This window comes from Nematolebias whitei, chromosome 2 (genome assembly GCF_014905685.2).
Source record: "Nematolebias whitei isolate Nwh7 chromosome 2, NemWhi1, whole genome shotgun sequence".
Classification (NCBI taxonomy): domain Eukaryota; kingdom Metazoa; phylum Chordata; class Actinopteri; order Cyprinodontiformes; family Rivulidae; genus Nematolebias; species Nematolebias whitei.
The window spans coordinates 54,757,124-54,776,939 of NC_056499.1; the positions used below are offsets into that span (position 1 = coordinate 54,757,124).

Below are 19,816 nucleotides of genomic sequence, written 5' to 3' on the forward strand. Positions count from 1 at the left end.
ACACTATGATCTAGATTACTTTTCTTCAGAAGGGGTTTCACCACAGCTATTTTAAAGGCAATGGGGAAGACACCGATCTGAAGAGAGCAGTTTACAATGCTTAAAATTTCATTCTCAAAGAATCTATAAAATGAATGAAAAAGTGGTGAGGGAATTGGGTCTAAGAGGCAGGTGGTTGGTTTGACTTGTGATAAAACTCTGCCGAGCAGCTCTGCATCAACCATATCAAACTTGTCCAGTGTTTGCTCAGGTGAAAACAAGCATTCAATAGATTTGAAACCAATATTTTGCTCAGATAAAATGTTAGCTCTAATTGACTCAATCTTACCTCTGAAGTGATTTGCAAACTGCTCACAAAGAGAGTTAGTTGGAGTATTTGAAGAAGCAGTAAAGTCAGGGTTAATCAGATTATCAATGGTGGAAAACAAAACTTTGGGATTATTTTTGTGATTGTTAATTATTTTAGCAAAATATGCATTTCTTGAATTTCTGACAGCAGAATTGTAGATATTAAGCTGTTCGCGCATTATTTGGTAGTCAATTGTCAATTTGTTTTTCCTCCATTTCCTCTCTGCTTTCCTGCTATTTCTTTTGAGTTTCTTTATGTCTTCAGTTTTCCACGGGCATACTCGTTTAATAAAAACTTTTTTTGAAAATAGTAGAGCTACATGATCCAGGTTTGTTTTCAGTTTGTTAAAAAATTGACTGACCATTGAATCACAGGAAGCAGTTAAAATAAGAGGGGAATTTTGGGTAAAATCTCTAATGAAATTATCAATCACCTCAGGGGTAAGATGGCGCCTCCTCACAGTTCGGACCGTGGCTTTCCGCTGAATCAAATCAGTGACATTAAAAAACACACAATAGTGGTCAGACACAGCCAGGTCAACAACAGAGGACACACCAGAGGCCAAGCCATAGGTAATAACAAGGTCAAGGGTGTGTCCCCTGTTGTGAGTTGGCTGCTTGACGTGCTGAATAAAATCCATACAGTTCAGAGTTTCTAAAAACTGTTTTGACAAAGAATCTGACGGATTATCAACATGTAGATTAAAATCACCAGTCACAATAATCTTATTATACTTAGCATGAATAAAACATAAAAACTCTGAAAACTCAGTCATAAAATCAGAAACATGTCCGGGTGGTCTGTAAACAGTAATACAAAGTATTGGCAAGCTGCTAAAAACAAAGGCATGATGCTCAAAAGACGGGTACTGGTCAAATGAAATCTCTTTAACAGCCAGTAAATTATTAGATATTGAGGCAGTGCCACCACCTTTTCTGCCACTTCGAGCATTAAAAGAAAATTTAAAACCAGGTGGAAAGGCCTCAGTAAGAACAACTGGTGCATCTGCACCTAACCAAATTTCTGTTAAAAACAGACAATCCAATTTAAAATCTGAAATCAAATCATTTATAATAAAAGATTTGTTTGAAAGAGAGCGGACATTTAAAACAGCCATAATGCACAGGCGTGTGCAGGAAATGGGCTACAGGTGCCGCATTTCCCAGGTCAAGCCACTTTTGAACAAGAGACTGCGTCAGAAGCATCTCGCCTAGGACTGCTGCTGAGTGGTCCAAAGTTATGTTCTCTGATTACAGTAAATTTTGCATTTCCTTTGGAAATCAAGGTCCCAGAGTCTGGAGGAAGAGAGGAGACACAGAATTCACATTGCTTGAGGTCCAGTGTCAAGTTTCCACTGTCACTGGGGTGTCATGTCATCTGCTGGTGTTGGTCCACTGTGTTTTATCAAGGGCAGGGTCAATGCAGCTAGCTATCAGGAGATTTTGGAGCACTTCATGCTTCCATCTGCTGAAAAGCTTTATGGAGATGAAGATTTCATTTTTCAGCATGACCTGGCACCTGCTCACAGTGCCAAAACCACTGGTAAATGGTTTACTGACCATGGTATTACTGTGCTCAATTGGCCTGCCAACTCTCCTGACCTGAACCCCATAGAGAACCTGTGGGATATTGTGAAGAGAAAGTTGAGAGACGCAAGACCCAACACTCTGGATGAGCTTAAGGCCGCTATCGAAGCATCCTGGGCCTCCATAACACCTCAGCAGTGCCACAGGCTGATTGCCTCCATGCCACGCCACATTGAAGCAGTCATTCATACAAAAGGATTCCCGACCAAGTATTGAGTGCATTACTGAACATGATTATTTGAAGGTTAGTGTTTTATGTATTAAAAACACTTGTCTTTCATTGGTGGGATGAAATATGCTAATTTTTTGGGACAGGCATTTTGGGTTTTCATGAGCTGTATGCCATAATCATCAGTATTAAAACAATTAAAGACCTGAAATATTTCAGTTGGTGTGCAATGAATCTGAAATATATGAAAGTTTCATTTTTATCATTACATTATGGAAAATAATGACCTTTATCACAATATGCTAATTTTTTTAGAAGGACCTGTACAGTGTGTTGTACAGTGTGTTGTACAGTGTGTAGTACAAATTGTACAGCGTGTAGTACAGTGTGTTGTACAGTGTGTAGTACAGTGTGTTGTACAGTGTGTAGTACAAATTGTACAGCGTGTAGTACAGTGTGTTGTACATTGTGTAGTACAGTTTGTTGTACAGTGTGTTGTACTGTGTGTAGTACAGTGTGTTGTACAGTGTGTAGTACAGTGTGTTGTACAGTGTGTTGTACAGTTTGTTGTACAGTGTGTAGTAGTTTGTTGTACAGTGTGTAATACAGTGTGTTGTACAGTGTGTTGTACATTGTGTTGTACAGTGTGTAGTACAGTTTGTTGTACAGTGTGTAGTACAGTGTGTTGTACAGTGTGTAGTGCAGTGTGTAATACAGTGTGTAGTACAGTGTGTTGTACAGTGTGTTGTACAGTTTGTTGTACAGTGTGTAGTACAGTTTGTTGTACAGTGTGTAATACAGTGTGTTGTACAGTGTGTTGTACAGTGTGTTGTACAGTTTGTTGTACAGTGTGTAGTACAGTTTGTTGTACAGTGTGTAATACAGCGTGTTGTACAGTGTGTTGTACAGTGTGTTGTACAGTGTGTTGTACAGTGTGTTGTACAGTGTGTAGTACAGAGTGTTGTACAGTGTGTTGTACAGTTCGTTGTACAGTGTGTTGTACAGTGTGTAGTACAGTGCGTTGTACAGTGCGTTGTACAGTGTGTAGTACAGTGCGTTGTACAGTGCGTTGTACAGTGTGTAGTACAGTGTGTTGTACAGTGTGTAGTACAGTTCGTTGTACAGTGTGTAGTACAGTGTGTTGTACAGTGTGTAGTACAGTGTGTAGTACAGTGTGTTGTTCAGTGTGTTGTACAGTGTGTAGTACAGTGTGTTGTACAGTGTGTAGTACAGTGCGTTGTACAGTGTGTAGTACGGTGTGTTGTACGGTGTGTAGTACACTGTGTAGTACACTGTGTTGTACAGTGTGTTTCAGAGGATGCACTCATCATTATTGTTCGTTTTGCAGGTTTTTCCTACACAGCGTGGTCTCAGCTCTGCTGGGTGTTTGTCTGGTTCTGGTTTTCTCTTCGTACATCTTTATAGAATTTTTTCTGGACCCATCCAAACTTCGCACGGACAAACATTTCCTGGGTAAGACATGACCTTTGACTTGTAAGAGAAAGAAGCTGGTGACCAGTATAAATCAGCCAGGTGTGTGTGTCCACCCACAGTGAGGAATGAGACGGGTGTGTGGTTCGTCTTCCTCCCTGTGGCCCCTCTTAGGTCAGCAGCAGCGGTTATTCCTTGTCTTGCTGCTGTCACCATCGCTCTGGGTCTGCTGTCTTCCGTGCTACTCTGCCACCTGCTCTGCTTCCATATTTACCTGAGTAAGACAACTCACCTGACTGTCCACCTGTTTGGTGATTCTCTCTGAAAACTCACCTTCACTATCAGAGTAAGCAGAGCACAAACTTTTTGTTGCCCACCACTATAAAAGACGAGCAATCATGTAACTGTCTGTGTATGTCTTTGTGTGTTTATTTCTCTGTCAGCAAATATCATCATGAACCGGTGGACAGATTTTATTGAAGTTCTCAGAATGTCATCATTGATTGTAGGGACGCATCAATACCACATTTTTTTAAATTTAATTCTTTTTTTTTCTTCCCATTTAATAGTCATTAAACTATTGTCAGATTTAATGTTTTCATGATAATACAGAGCCAGGGTCGGAACCCCAATGCCACTGCCTATGGCATCATGCACCTGACTTGTATGGCCCCTCCTGCAGGTGGTGGGCCCACAGGAAGGCAAACCCATGTTGGTCATTGGGGCTCAGCCCGACCAGGCCCAATGGGTAGAGACCCGGTCACCAGGCGTTCACCGACGAGCCCCTCCCCCAGGCCTGGCTCCAGGGTGTGCCCCGGTAACCCACGTCCGGGCAAAGGACACTGAGTTCCTTGTTTTTTCCTGTCCATATAAGTCTTCTGAGTGGAGGAGTTCAAGTATTTCAGGGTTTTGTTCACGAGTGAGGGAAGGATGGAGCGTGAGATTGACAGACAGATTGGTCAGCATCTGCAGTATTGTGGACTCTGTGCTGGTCAGTTGTGGTGAAGAGGGAGCTGAACTGTAAGGCAGAGTTCTCTATTTATCTGTCAGTCTATGTTCCTACCCTCGCATGAACTCTGTGTAGTGACAGAAAGAATGAGATCATGGATACAGGTGGTTGAAATGAGTTTCCTCCGCTGGACTCTCCCTTAGAGATAGGGTGAGAAGTTCAGTTATCAGGGAGAGACTAGGAGTAGAACTGCTGCTCCTCCACATCAAGAGGAGCCAGTTGAGGTGGTTCAGGCATCTGGTAAGGATACTCCCTGGGCGCCTCCCTAGGGAGGTGCTTCGGGCATGTCTGACTGGGATAGAGACCCCGGGGAAGATCCAGGACACGCTGGAGAGACTATGTCTCTCAGTTGGCCTGGGAACTCCTTGGAGTCCTCCCAGAAGAGCTGTGGAAAGAGATGTCTGGACCTCCCTGCTCACACTGCTGCCCCCGAGACCTGCGTTTGGAATAAGCAGAAGCTGATGGATGGATGGATGATGAAACAGGAACCACATCCCTCCTGTATCTAAAGCTGTAAAGGCTGTCCTGAGAAGTTAAAAGGATTGTCTCAAATGAGTTTGGAAAACATCGCCCTGTGTTTATTTGGCATCACGTGATGCCAAATTTTGCAGTTTTGCATTTACAAACAAATATGAGGCAATAAGCCTCATTTACCACCTGACTGCTTCATCTGGCAGGTAAACGTGTGAAATGTATTGGGTACTGTAGTATTAAAACATATTTATGTGTACACTACATATACACAGTCTTGGACAGATACCTGGTACTGCTATCAGTACCGGTGCATCCCTAAGTGAATGTACATGTACAAGTGATTAATTTTTGGAGTTCATCCAGTTCAAGATGGCTACAGACACACAATGATGATGGAAACTGAAAAATGGCAAAAACTTAGTTAGTTTGACTGATTTTGAGCTAAACTATGATGCGATAGTACAAACCGGATTCCAAAAAAGTTGTGACACTAAACAAATTGTGAATAAAAACTGAATGCAATGATGTGGAGGTGCCAACATCTAATATTTTATTCAGAATAGAACACAAATCACAGATCAAAAGTTTAAAGTTACAGAATTTATAATTTTAGGGGAAAAATATGTTGTTTCCAAATTTCATGGCGTCAACAAATCCCAAAAAAGTTGGGACAAGTCCATTTTTACCACTGTGTGGCATCCCCCCTTCTTCTTACAACACTCAACAGACGTCTGGGGACAGAGGAGACCAGTGTCTCAAGTTTAGAAATAGGAATGCTCTCCCATGCATGTCTAATACAGGCCTCTAACTGTTCAATAGTCTTGGGCCTTCTTTGTCACACCTTCCTCTTTATCCAAAAAAGTTCAATCTGGTCCTCTGGACATTCAAAAAACAAGAAAACAAAAAAACAAAAAAACAAAGCAAAAAAATGTAGAAACGTTTCGTCTCTCATCCAAGAGACTTCCTCAGTCTGAGGTGCTGTATTCAGCTCAGTCTCTTAAATAGCACCTTCTCAGAGTGGATCAACCAGTTTGCTGCTGACAACCAAAACCAGCTGCTCACATGGTCAAGAAGGATCATCAGCCTAACAATGGATCATTAGCACACTGATGGCTTTTTACTATTCACAGGGGGTTGAGTGATACTAGCAATCACAGCATTGTAAGAGGGGGACAGTTGAACCCGGAGGCCTCCACCCCTGTTTAATGATGGACGATTTCTTTTCACAAAGATGGCCTCTTTGACTCCTCTCTCAAACCATCGTTCCTCTCTGTCCAGGATGTGAACATCTTCATCCCTGAAAGAGTGACCGCTGGCCTGGAGATGAGTGTAGACTGTCGAGTCCTGGCCTGATGATGTTGATCTTCTGTGCTGGGCCATCCTTTTGGCCAGTGGCTGGTTAGTTTCCCCGATGTAAGACTGATCACAGCCCTCCTGACACTGAACAGCATACACACAATATTACTCTGTTTGTGCCGGGGGACTGGATCTTTGGGATGAACCAGTCTTTGCCGTAATGTATTTTGGGGTTTAAAAGCCACTGGGACGTTATGTTTAGAAAATAAACGTCTCAGTTTCTCTGATACTCCCTCAACATATGGAATGACCACTGATCTGGGTCTGGGTTCCTCCTTTTCACCTGATGGCTGACTGGAGTCCTGTTTGGGTTTCTTCTCTGCTTTCAGGAAGGCCCAGTTAGGATATCCACCTAGAGCCTGTTGATGTGGTGTGGTCAGTAAAAGTTGATGTGGTCAGTAAAAGTCCAAAGGAAGTCCAACACTTTACTGACCACATCAACTCTGTGGATAAATACATCAAGTTCACACGAGAAGATGTATAAAATGGCAGGTTGGCTTTCTTGGACTGTGAGGTCTCAGTCTCTGATAGAGGACTTTTGCAAACCGAGGTGTACTGCAAACCCACCCACACAGACCAGTATTTGCAGTTTGACTCCCATCACCCTTTGGAGCACAAGTTAGGAGTCATCAGGACTCTGTACCACAGAGCAGACAGCATCCCCACTAACTCAGGAGCCAGGCAGAAGGAGAAATCCTACACAAGACACCATTCTCATATTGCTGCACTATCTTTCTGTGCAACAGTGGTGGAATTGGTGATCCTCTTCCCATCTTGGCTTCTGAGAGACACTGACACTCTGAGAAGCTCTTTTTATACCCAATCATGTTGTCAATTGGCCTAAATAGTGTTAATTGGTCTTCCAGCTGTTCGTTATATGCTCAATTTCCTTTTTTCCAGCCACTTATTGCTACTTGTCCCAACTTTTTTGGGATTTGTTGACACTGTGAAATTTTGAATCAACATATTTTTCCTTTAAAATGTTACATTTACTCAGATTAAACTTTTGATCTGTCATCTATGTTATATTACGAATAAAATATTGACATTTGCCATCTCCACATCATTGCATCAGTTTTTATTCACAATTTGTTTAGTGTCCCAACTTTTTTGGAATCTGGTTTGTAGCTGAAAGTCATTCTCAAAGAGTTTCAAGGGCTAACAGATTACAAACATTTTTGTTTCAAACTTCAGCAGGTAAGGAGGCAGTGATATTTACTAGTATTTGACCTTGAATTGTTAATTTAATAACTCTTCCTGGTGTGTGAATATTTCCCAGCTGCTTTCTAACACTGTCCTCACAAAACTAAGTACAGATATGTCTGTGTGTGTGTGTGTCACAGTGTGGAACAGACTCAGCACATTTGAGTACATTGTACGACAGCGCCACCGTCTAGACGGCAGAGACTCAAAGAAACCAGCTTCGGTGAAGGAAACTGGACTGCCCCCATTTGTTCAGGTCAATGACTGTCACTTTGCTGCAGGGGGAAGGGGTAGGACTCTTGGCTTTGAGCATCTGTCCTCTGCTGTCCCTCTACAGGATGTGAACTACTCAGGGACTCTGGGTTACACCAACCCTCAGCTGGATTTGGAAGAGCCGACCGCTGTGGCTGTGCATGGCGACACAGAGTAAGTCCTCTTTCTGTTGAGTTTCTTCCTGAAATTGAATCAGGTATAGATCCACATCTGTAGGTCTGCCCTAGACTGGCTGTGGTTGGCCGAGGGGTTCTGACTGACCCGGTTCTGACAAGTCTCAGTAAACAGCCAACAAAGGCTCTTTCATACCACAATGAGGCTGGACCTTGTTGCCATGGAGATAGTTTTCTTTACAGAAAACAAAGTGTGCAAAATGAAATCCTTTTGGCTGTGACTTTCAGGAAGCAAACAAAGTGTGTGTGTGTATGTGTGTGTGTGTGTGCGCGCGTGTGCGCGCACGCACTAAGGGAGGAGATCTAACAGAAGGTCTTTATAAGTAACTTCCGTCACTGTTCCAGTTCACCCTGAACCTCTTCTGTTAGAATAATGGAAACAAGGGGTTGAAGCAGGAGAAGTGAGCAGACAAATCAGGATTTATTCTTGCACAGTCACTCTTGAGATGATTTTGAAAGTAACATGCTTTATTTTCATGCTTTCATGAGACTTAGAAGAAGATATAGGGAGAATACTGAGCTGATCCACGGTTTGATGGTGCTCCTCATTCACCACTTCATTCACCCTCAGCTGCTTCTGATAATTTCAATTCAGTTTATTTATGTAGCACCAAATCACAGCAGAAGTCATCTCAGGGCACTGAACAGGAACATTCACATACATTAAAAAAAGCCAATTAATAATGTTCTCTATCTAAGGAAGCCAGCAGACAAGTTGAATCTTCACTTTGTTGCAGTCTCCCATCCTGAGCAAGCACGAAGGAGACAGTGGAAAGAAAAAACTCCCTTTTAAAAGGAAGAAACCTCCAGAACCAGGCTAAGGACGAGCAGCCATCTGCTTTGACCAGCTGAAGTTTGAGAGGACAGGAAGGAGAAACCAACAAACATAGAATGGCAGGTCCACTTATAGGTGCAGGTGTACCTCCTATTGGAAGAAAGAAAAAAAAAACGTCAAGGATAGAATTAATTACAAATACATACAGGTAGAGTAGACCAAGTAAAGACAGCAGCCGAGTGAAGAAATGTGGTCAGTTTGTCCTCCACCAGTCTTGGCTTATAGCAGCATACCTAAGGGACAGCTCAGGAAACCCAAGCCAGCCCTAATCATAGGATTTATCAAAAAGGAAAGTCTTAAGCCCAGTCTTAAAACTGGACAATGTGTCAGCCTCATGGACAGAAACTGGAAGTTGGTTCCACAAGAGAAGAGCCTGATAACTGAAAGATCTTCCTCCCATTCTGCTTTTGAAAATTCTAGGAACCACAAGTAAACCTGCAGACTGTGAGTGAAGTGCTTTGTTTGAAAAATATGGAACAATAAGATCTGTAATATAAGATGGAGCTAGGTTGTTGAGAGCTTTGTAGGTTAGAAATCATTTTCATTATTCTGCCTGTTTCTTCCTGCAACTTGAAAGCTATGGAAATATAAAAGACAATAAAAAATTGCTTTAGAAGCAAATGACAAAAGAAAACAATTTTGTTTTGCCTCTTTTAGAAACACTTTATTTGTTAAAAGTCAAAGTTGAGATAAAAGAAAAAGGTTTTGCATTTTTCTGGCTTAACAGAAATAAACGAAAGTTACGTTTGTAACTATGGTTCTATGAATCCCGGATGACCGCCAGAGGGCGGTGCTGAAAGCACTGAATGTTCCCTTCGCGCATGCGCTGTTCGAGTAATAATAGCAATGGAGTCACAGGTGTGACATGGATGACCAATCAGCAGCTATATAGCCTGATGTCATCCACAGCTCTGCTCCTACAGAAGCTTCTCACGGAATGCAAGGATTCTGAGTGACAGAGAAGCTCTGGCGGTCATCCGGGATTCATAGAACCGTAGTTACATATGTAACTTTCATTCTTTTTCATCCCTCCTGACCGCCAGAGGGCGGTGCTGAAAGCACTGAATGACTAATACCAATGATGTCACAAGGAATCCTGAGCACACACCTCACTGAGGAGGCCCAGAGGACCCTTGCAGAAGAACCTGGCCCAGGGGATGAGGGGTGGCCACATTAACGCTGTAAAATCTGGTGAACGTGCTTGGGGAAACCCATGATGGAGCAGCACATATTGCTTCCAGCGGCCCAGGAAGTGGAGACGCTCTTGGTAGAGTGTGCCTTCACACCGACTGGCAGAGGGCCGTACCCTGCAGCATAGGCGTGGCAGATGACATCCACGATCCAGTGGGAGATGCGCTGTTTGGAAAGAGGATTGCCCAACCTAGGGCCTCCGTAACACACAAACAGCTGGTCTGAACGTCGTATAACAGCAGTAGCTGCAACATATGCCTCCAGTGCCCTCACTGAGCACAATAATCCAGACCCTTCGCCAGGCGTAAGCTGAAAACGTGCCATCTTCAACGGTTGGTTACAGTGAGAGTGAGATAACACCTTAGTACAAATGCAGTGTTTGGCCACAAGGTAACACAAGAGCCCTCAGGACCCCACCTGAGGAGCTGACTGTGAGAGCATGTAGCTCGCTGACCCTCTTTGCTGAGGCATTAGCCAACAAAAAAGCCGTCTTATATGAAAGCCACTTGAGGTCCGCCTGTGTCAGAGGCTCGAACGGAGGGTGGCACAGAGCTTCGAGAACCAAGGGCAGATCCCAACCTGGTTCTCGTGGAGCCGTCGGCAGGTGCAACCTACGGGCACCACACAGAAGAAGGGAGACTAGATTATGGCTCCCCACCTTACAGTAGAGGATGACACAGGAGTGGATTTTCACTCCTGTCCTGTCCTGGTCTCACAGAAAAAATCCTGTCCTGTCCCAATCCTGGTAACATGACTCCTTCTCCTGTTTTGCTCCTGTTTAGAATCACTCCCACTCCTGTCCTGCTCCTGTTTTTCATTTAATTTTTAGGAAATACATTGAATTTGATTTGATCTTCTACCCATTCCTGTTTAAATTACTTTGTGTTCTCTAGTTTTATTTCAAAAGATATGGCAACAGGAACAGTTCATCTGTGGTGAAATAGAGACATTTATTTCCTTAATCCAAACAAAAACCTTCACTAAATGTCATAAAACAAATAATACATGGCCTGTAGTCCATATAATTTTTCTATGGAGGATCAACTGCTTAGTCCCTGTTTCTAGCTCTTTTGAAGGTCAGTTACAGTAAAAACAAAAAATCAAAACCAGTACAGGGGTCACACCATATCTACCTTAGATGAAAGAACCCAAACATAACAAGTTGCATTTTACTAATTTATTGAGCAATTGTTTCCTTTAAACAGTGACATTACTGTCATGTTTTAAATTGTTTAAACAAACAAAAACAAATAAAGAAAAATAATGTACCAAGCAAGAGGACAAATAAAAATGTTTAAAGGCGTTATTATACATTGGACGACGTCCTCAAGAAGTTCAATCTATGTGGTTGAGGTAACGAGCTCATTTCGGTGAAGCATGATGTCGTGCATCTTACCAGACTTCAGAACATTTACAGACTGGAGCATTGCAGGTCTGGTGTTCCACCTCATCTCTCCACAATCTGTACAAGTTCTTCTCACCCTCTTTAGTATCCAGCCTCCCATACACCTCATCATACACCTTCTACTTTGCCTTAGCTACTTCCCTCTTTGCTCTACGTCCCATCTCCTTATATTCCTGTCTCCTCTCTTCAGTCCTCTCACTGTCATATTTCTTCTTGGCTAATCTCTTTCTTTGAATGGCGTCATGAACTTCACTATTCCACCACCAGGTTTCCTTATCATCCATTTTCTGTCCAGAGGACACACCAAGTACCTTCCTTCCTGTCTCTCTAATTACTGTTGCTGTAGTAGCCCAGTCATTTGGAAGCTCTTTCTTACCACCCAGAGCCTTTAACAGCTCCTCTCTGAATTTCTCACATTCTTCCTTCTTCATCTTCCATCATTTGGTCTTCTTCTCTGATTTTACTCTTTTCTTTTCTTCACAATGACAGTCATTCTACACACAACCATCCGATGCTGTCTGGCCACGCTCTCCCCTGCCAAAACCTTACAGTCCCCAATCTCCCTCAGATTTCCTCTTCTACACAGAATGTAGTCGACCTGCTTACATGTCCTCCATTCTTATAGGTCACTCTATGTTCCTCCCTCTTTTGGAAATAGGTACAGTATTGACTACGGCCATGTCCATTCTCTTTGCAAAATCTACTACCATCTGTCCGTCATGGTTTCTTTCCTTAACACCAAACCTACCCATAACTTCCTCATCCCCTCCGTTTCCTTCACCGCCATGTCCATTCAGGTCTGCTCCGATCACCACTCTTTCCTCCCTGGGAATACTCTATCCCTCATCCATATCTTTCCTAAATATTTCTTTCTCCTCCCCATCACATCCAACCAATGGAGCATAACCACTGACGATGTTTAGCATTAGATCTTCTACTTCTACCTTGAGGCACATCATCCTATCTGACACTCTCTTCACCGCTACAACATTCTTTGCCAATTCCTCCTTCGGGACTGTAGTGAACTAGGCCTCTGATCAAAACCTGCCTCTGAAGACCTTCATGGGACAGGAACTGTTATTTCATTGATTTTAATCCAGAAATACAAATGAGCTCATCCAGAGACTTTCTAATTGTATCCTGAACTAATCAATTGAAAGAACACTCTCTTTTTTATATTATCATTACTATTTTACAATATCTTGATAATCAAAAGTGGGTTTAGTTCATACCATTTTTAAATGTTGAAATGAACCACTCATTTTAAATCAACTGTGAAACAGTATTAATGATTTTTTAATCCTCATTCAAAGTAAAAATCAAGTTAAATGTCTTTGTTACAAAGTAATTATGCATTTTTGATCTTCTGTCTGAAATGAGAAGAGTGATGTCGGTCAAAAGTCGGAGACAGTCGAAAACAAGTTATTGGAACGAACTGTCGTGTTTTTAAACCTCTCAGACAGTAAATAAGAAAACTGGCACCTGTAAGTCTGTCATTTCTCCAAAATATTTTCTCATCTGTAACTAACCGTTCACAAAACATTCCGGCTGTTTTCTGACTTGTAATGACCCTCTGACGTCACTAAAACCACACCCCTGTTGGTTCCTTCAACCAATCAGGACTTCCTAAAAGTGACCGGAAGCAGAACTCTTTAAAAGTTCCATTAGTTCCGTGAGTTCCACGGAGTCCCTTCTGGTTCTGATGGAGTTCGGCTGGAGTTCCTAGGAGTTCTTCTGAGTTTTTCTCAGACTCAGTCTTCTGAGTCTAGTTGGGATTATGGAGTCTTCCACATCTGAGTGGAACCTCTGATGGACTCACAGCTCGCTGTGTATCCACCCGAGAGATGAGCGTGTTGTTGAACGGAGTACCGTCACTACTTCGGACGATTCTCAGCCATCCTGAGGAGACGCTGAAAGGTAGCGTTGAAATGGAACTCCGTACCGGAACTGACCTATCTTCTGCAAAGGTAACGTGTCGCTTCACTACCTAGTGTACCGGGGCTGAGCTGGGGTTGGATGAAGGGTGCCATTCCTCGTCAACACACTTTCTTCCTCCACATTTTCTCTCCATTTAAACTCTTTCATTTCCCATCTTTAAACTTCTATCTTGCCAGTAATTAATCCAGATGCCTTCAGAAATGTCTGTTGTTTTTATTAAGTAAGACGTGCCAAGTTTTATTAATCAGAGCCGATCAGTCTAATCAAGTGTACATTGTTTTGATGTTAAATTTTGATTCTGTTAATAAATGACCACATTTATTTTGATGGGTCAAAGAAAATTAACGTCTCATGTCACTGATTAAACCATCTACGCACAGTACATCTGTCACATATCTGTCTAGTAGCTCGAAAAAGAGAGAACCCGTTATTAAAATATGACTGTAGTGGAGCTCTGAAGCTAACCAAGCTAAATGAGCCTTTTAGCACACTACAGGACCACCCCATACTCCATTTCTCTTTCTATCTACACCATGGTAAAACAGTTTGAACCCTGCTCCAATACTGCGAGCCTTGCTGCCCTTCCACTTGGTCTCTTGGACACATAAAACATCTACCTTCCTTCTTTGCATCATGTCAGCCATCTTTCTACCTTTGCCTGTCATTGTCTCCACATTTAGAGTTGCAACCCTCACTCCTACATTCTTCACTTTCATCATCTCCCTCTGTCTCCTGACCCGTTTCCCTCCTCGTGGTCTTCGACTAACAGTAGCACAATTTCCACCAGGCCTCGACCGATCCGATATGGTTTCGCTTTGATGAACTCGCATTATGGTTTTGGCAAAAGTGTTTTACATCGGATGCCATTTCTGACACAACCCTCACCATTTACCCGGGCTTGGGACCAGCACAAAAGATACACTGGCTTGTGCTCCCTAGTCTGCACAAAGGTGTAGGAGGTGCTAAATAATTTAAAATTTATTAAAAAAAAAAAATTCATGCAGATCGTGCGGCTCATCCATCAATCAGCCAGTTGTGTGTCTTGTTCAAGCTTACTTTGAAAAACCGCGATAGTGAGTCTGCGAAAAATGAATCGCGAAGTAGCGAGTAAGAAAGAAAGAAAGAAAGTGCTATGTGTTATCATCATTGTACAGTTTGTTTCCATACAATGAAAAAATTAGTTCTCTGTATTTAACCCGTCACGTGAGATACACTCAAGTGCAGCAGCTGGCAGCTATGCAAGCGCCCGGGGAGCAGTTACTAGGATTAGGTGTCTTGCTCAAGGACATCACGACATGTGGGCATGGTGGGAAGTTGAACCTGCGACTTTCTGGTCCAAAGTCAGCTGACCTACCTCTACATCATTTTGACCCCAAAATCTTACAGCACCTGGTATTCCCAGGCATTCTCCCATCCAAGTAATAACCAGGACCGACCTTGGGAAGCAAGCAAACTGAAGACACTCTGAGGTGTTATTTCTGCTGTAAATGGTCTGTACTTATATAGTGCCTTTCTATCTGATCAAGCTACTCAAATCTCTTTACACTACAACCTGTGCCCTCATTTACCCATTCATACAGCACTCTACTAGATCTATGCAAAGAATAATCAGAGCTTAATCACATTCATATACCGATGGGACATACATCGGAGGCAATGAGGGGTTCAGTGTTCTGCCCAGGGACACTTAGGCATGTGACTGCTGGTGGAATCAAACCCCCAAGCCTTGAATTGGAGGACAACTGCTCTAACCACTCAGCCACAGCTGCCCTGTAGGTAGCTTTCAATAACTGAACGTACAAGTTTGTCTTATAAAATAAAGTATACTGGGTCTCAGATTTGGTCTTTGCATGAAATGCAGGTTGGAAGTCCGTTTTCTATCACCAATCAGTTGGTATGGTGTGTGTGTGTGTGTGTGTGTGTGTGTGTGTGTGTGTGTGTGTGTGTGTGTGTGTGTGTGTGTGTGTGTGTGTGTGTGTGTGTGTGTTTCAGCTTCCTGCCTAATGGCAAAGTAAGGAGTGTGTCCAGCCCTGTCATGGAGGAAGAGGCTCTGCCCACCGTTTCTACAGAGCTGAAAACAGTAACGCACATACACCAACAAACACAGGTAAATACATGTACACTAACACAACAAAATAAAAAATATAGAAAATCAAACACATTGAATACTTTTGATACTAATTTATGTTCATACACTGTTTTTGTCTGCAGTTTTTAAATGGTAAACTGACTGTACATGTATATAGCTCCTTTCTATCTAGCCAAAGCTCTTTACAATACAACCTGTGCCCTCATTTACCCATTTATACAGCACTCTACTAGATCTCTAAAAAGATAATCTGAATCTGTAGAGACTAATCAGAGCTTTAGATCATATTCATACACTGATAGGACACACATCAGAGGCAATGAGGGGTTCAGTGTCTTCCCCAGGAATGCTTCGACATAGTGCTAGGCGGTATGACCCAAACTTTATATTCAGATTCAGATATTCTTGTCATTCGCACCACATGTGGTACATGTACATGTAGTGGAACGAAATTATCTACTCAGTGTCCCAGTTACATCCAACAATAAAATATAAAAGAAAAACAGTAATAAGATCTAAGATATGAACTAAGAAAAACATCAACTAAAAATACACTAAGCAATAATAGCATAAAAACAATAAACATAATACGCCGAACAGCAGTACAACATGAGTCTGTGTGAACAGATGAGGATGAATGAACACAGCAACATGATGTGATTTTTCACAGTGATTATCCTGGTTATATATTCATGAATCTAACCGCCTCAGGGTTGAAGCTGTTCCTCAGTCTAGTGGTTCTACACTTAATGCTCCTTAACCTCGTTCCTGAGGGGAGCAGGGCAAAAAGTGTGTGTGCTGGGTGAGTGGAGTCCTTCATGATGCAGGTGGCCCTCTTCCTGCATCTGGAGGTGTAGATGTCAGTGGTGGTGGGGAGGCTGACTCCAACAGACTTTTGTGCAGCCTTCACCACTCTCTGCAGAGCTTTCCTTTCTGCAGCTGTGCAGCCTCCATGCCACTCCTTGATGCTGGAGCACAGGATACTCTCCACTGCACACTTGTAGAAGGAGGTGAGAACTGAGCTTCCCAGACCAGCTTGCCTCAGCCGTCTGAGGAAATAGAGTCACTGATGGGCTTTCTTGATCAGACTAGTAGTGATGTTGCCCCAGCTGACGTTGTCATTCAGGCGCACACCCAAGTGCTTGTAGCTGGAGACCACTTCCACCACAGATCCTCCTGGGGGGTGGGGTGTTCCTTCTGAAGCCCATGACCATCTCCTTCGTCTTCTTCATACTGATCTTCTACTTCTTTCGGCTGCTCCCTGCATTAGGGGTCGCCAAGCGAACTAAGTCGCACTACACATTGATGTAAAGAAAACTATCATGGTATTTTCAACATCTATACCGGTATCATGGTATTTGATGGTATTTTTCTTTTCATCACAGCTCAGCTGTTGTTAGCATATACAAACGCTGCTTATTGATCAGTTAACTGTGGTCAGCTGAAAGTACTCTCTTTCTGCAAAACAGAAACTATTTGACTTTTTTTTTTTACCATACCTCTCTCTGTGACACTGTTCCCCTCCACTGTCTTTTCTTCCTTTCCTGGTTGTAGTCATTAGTCGCTCATTCTGGGTTCACGTCACCTAACAGTGAGGGGAGGCAGGTCCAGTTGTGAATGAGGAGGGTTGAGCAAGGATCATCAGGCAAATTTACTTTGTGCATAAAATCTATCCATACGTGTCACTGAAGAGGTGTATTCTAAATTCAACGCTTGTGAAAACGGGAGGTTTTAGTTTTCTGTCATCCAATATAAGCAGCGAAATCACCACCCGCTGCCAGTTATTGAGAAGGCTGCTCAGACAATGACACTAGCTTGCTGCTACTTCCTGCATGCACGCTCATGCACAGAAAAGTGTCCCCCATGAAACAATTTACTGGCGAGTGTGACGAAACGTTCCAAAAGTGTGCAATTTAAACCAGTATACTGGTATTTGGAAAATTCACATAACAAAAATTAAAAATGGTTGTCGGTACGAACCGGTATACCGCCCAGCACTACTTCAACATGAGACTGCTGGTGGAATCGGACCCCCAACTCTCCTATTGGAGGACGACTGCTCTAACCACTCATCCACAGTTGCCCATTTGTTTGCAGCCTAGAAAAATATCATGTTTAGGTTAGTTTGTTCACTGGGTTGTGAATAGGCGTCCAAAAAGTTTTAGAAAAACTAAGCAACTGGACTTCTTTTCTGTAGTTGAAGACATTTCTTGCTGCAAGATGGCCGCGCTCAGAGCAGTTGCAGCTTCACAGGCTCCCGGTACTATCCCAGTTTTTAGAAGTTTTGATATTGACTCTGTGCCTGACTTTGCACGATTTATGCGTGTGACCTATAGCCGAACCGAATTGATGAGAATAGGAGCGGATTTGCCACGAAATATAGCAGAAATCAGCAACAAACTCAAAACTACACTTGGAAGAATGCAGATCTGGAAGCTGCAACAGAGGCGTTCCAAGGGGCAGAAGAGGAAACGCTGCTCCCGTCTTAAGAGCACTCACAAGTTCTATGCACGCTTTGAAGACCCGAACAGACCACCCAGCACCAGACTCACCTCGCCACCGGATGAAGAGCATCTCAGCGTGACCTCAGCAGAAGTAAGGAGTACCTTCAGGAGGATTAATCCGCACAAAGCAACTGGCCCAGACAACATCCCCGAAAAAGTGTTGAAGGAATGTGCTGATCAGCTCTGTGAGGTGCTGGCAGACATCTTTAACACCACACTTACCCTGGAGACAGTTCCCACCTGCCTGAAGACTGCCACCATCATCCCAGTCCCAAAAAGCTCTACAGTGACTGGTCTGAATGACTATCGGCCAGTGGCCCTCACCCCGATAGTCGCTAAATGCTTCGAAAAACTGGTCATGACTCACATCAAAACAACCATCAACATCAACGAGGACCCTCATCGGTACGCATACCGTGAGAACCGATCAACAGAGGATGCCATCTCCTCTGTGGTCCACACTGTGCTCAACCACCTGGAGCAGAAAAACTCTTACGTCCGTATGCTCTTTGTGGACTTCACATCCGCCTTCAACACCATGATCCCCCAAACCCTGATGGACAAACTATCCACACTAGGACTAAGCCCCTCCATCTGCAACTGGGTACTAGACTTTTTAACAAACAGACCACAGTTAGTGAGGATCCACAACCTCTCCTCCTCCACCATAACGCTCAGCACTGGCTCTCCTCAGGGATGTGTGTTGAGCCCCCTTCTGTTTACTCTGCTCACATATGATTGTGCAGCTACCCATCCAGGCTGTCACATTGTAAAGTTTGCAGATGATACAGCGGTGGTGGGATGCATCACAAACAATGATGAGTCCAGCTACAGGCAAGAGGTGGAACACCTGGAGAGCTGGTGCAGAGAGAATAACCTTCACATCAATGTGAAGAAGACAAAGGAGATGATTGTGGACTTCAGAAGGAACAAAAACACCTACACCCCCCTGAACATAAGAGGATCTGCGGTGGAAGTGGTCTCCAGCTACAAGTACTTGGGTGTACACATGAATGACAACCTCAGCTGGAGCAACAACACCACCAGCCTGATCAAGAAAGCTCATCAGAGACTCTACTTCCTCAGACGGCTGAGGCGAGCTGGTCTGGGAAGCTCAGTCCTCACCTCCTTCTACAGGTGTGCAGTGGAGAGCATCCTGTGCTCGAGCATCAACGTGTGGCATGGAGGCTGCACAGCTGCAGAAAGAAAAGCTTTGCAGAGAGTGGTGAAGGCTGCACAGAAATCTGTTGGAATCAGTCTCCCCACCATCACAGACATCTACACCTCCAGATGCAGGAAGAGGGCCACCTGCATCATGAAGGACCCCACCCACCCAGCACACACACTTTTTGCCCCACTCCCCTCAGGAAGGAGGTTAAGGAGCATTAAGTGTAGAACCACTAGACTGAGGAACAGCTTCTACCCTGAGGCTGTTAGACTCATGAATCTCTAACTAGAATAATCACTGTGAAAAACCATATCATGTTGCTGCTGATCTGTTTCATGTTGCTGCTGATCTGTTTCAATGTTGATGTGTTCATGCGTGCACATCTGCTCACAGACTCATGTTCATGTTTGTGCTGATGTTCAATGTTTTATGTTATGAGTGCTTAGTGTATATTTAGTTGATGTTTTTCTTAGTTCATATCTTAGATGTTATTACTGTTTTTCTTATACATTTTATTGTTGGATGTAACTGGGACCCTGTGTACATAATTTTGCTCCACCACATGTACCACATGAGGTGCGAATGACAATAAAGAAACTCTGACTCAAGTCTAAACCTGTATAAATAAAGGTTGAATTGAAATTACTATGCCTGTGTATGAAT

At 43.2% G+C, this 19,816-nt stretch overlaps 1 protein-coding gene across 1 annotated transcript in view; it reads left to right on the forward strand.

Moving 5' to 3' along the window:
• The window catches only part of zdhhc1 (zinc finger DHHC-type containing 1), a 61,826-nt gene that overhangs the window by 17,257 nt on the left and 24,753 nt on the right, over positions 1–19,816 (forward strand). Inside the window, exons 3-7 of the mRNA XM_037694892.1 lie at positions 3,453–3,577; positions 3,658–3,813; positions 7,718–7,833; positions 7,915–8,003; positions 15,385–15,499. Coding sequence (XP_037550820.1) covers positions 3,453–3,577; positions 3,658–3,813; positions 7,718–7,833; positions 7,915–8,003; positions 15,385–15,499 — 601 coding nt within the window. The remainder of the gene's footprint in view (positions 1–3,452; positions 3,578–3,657; positions 3,814–7,717; positions 7,834–7,914; positions 8,004–15,384; positions 15,500–19,816) is intronic.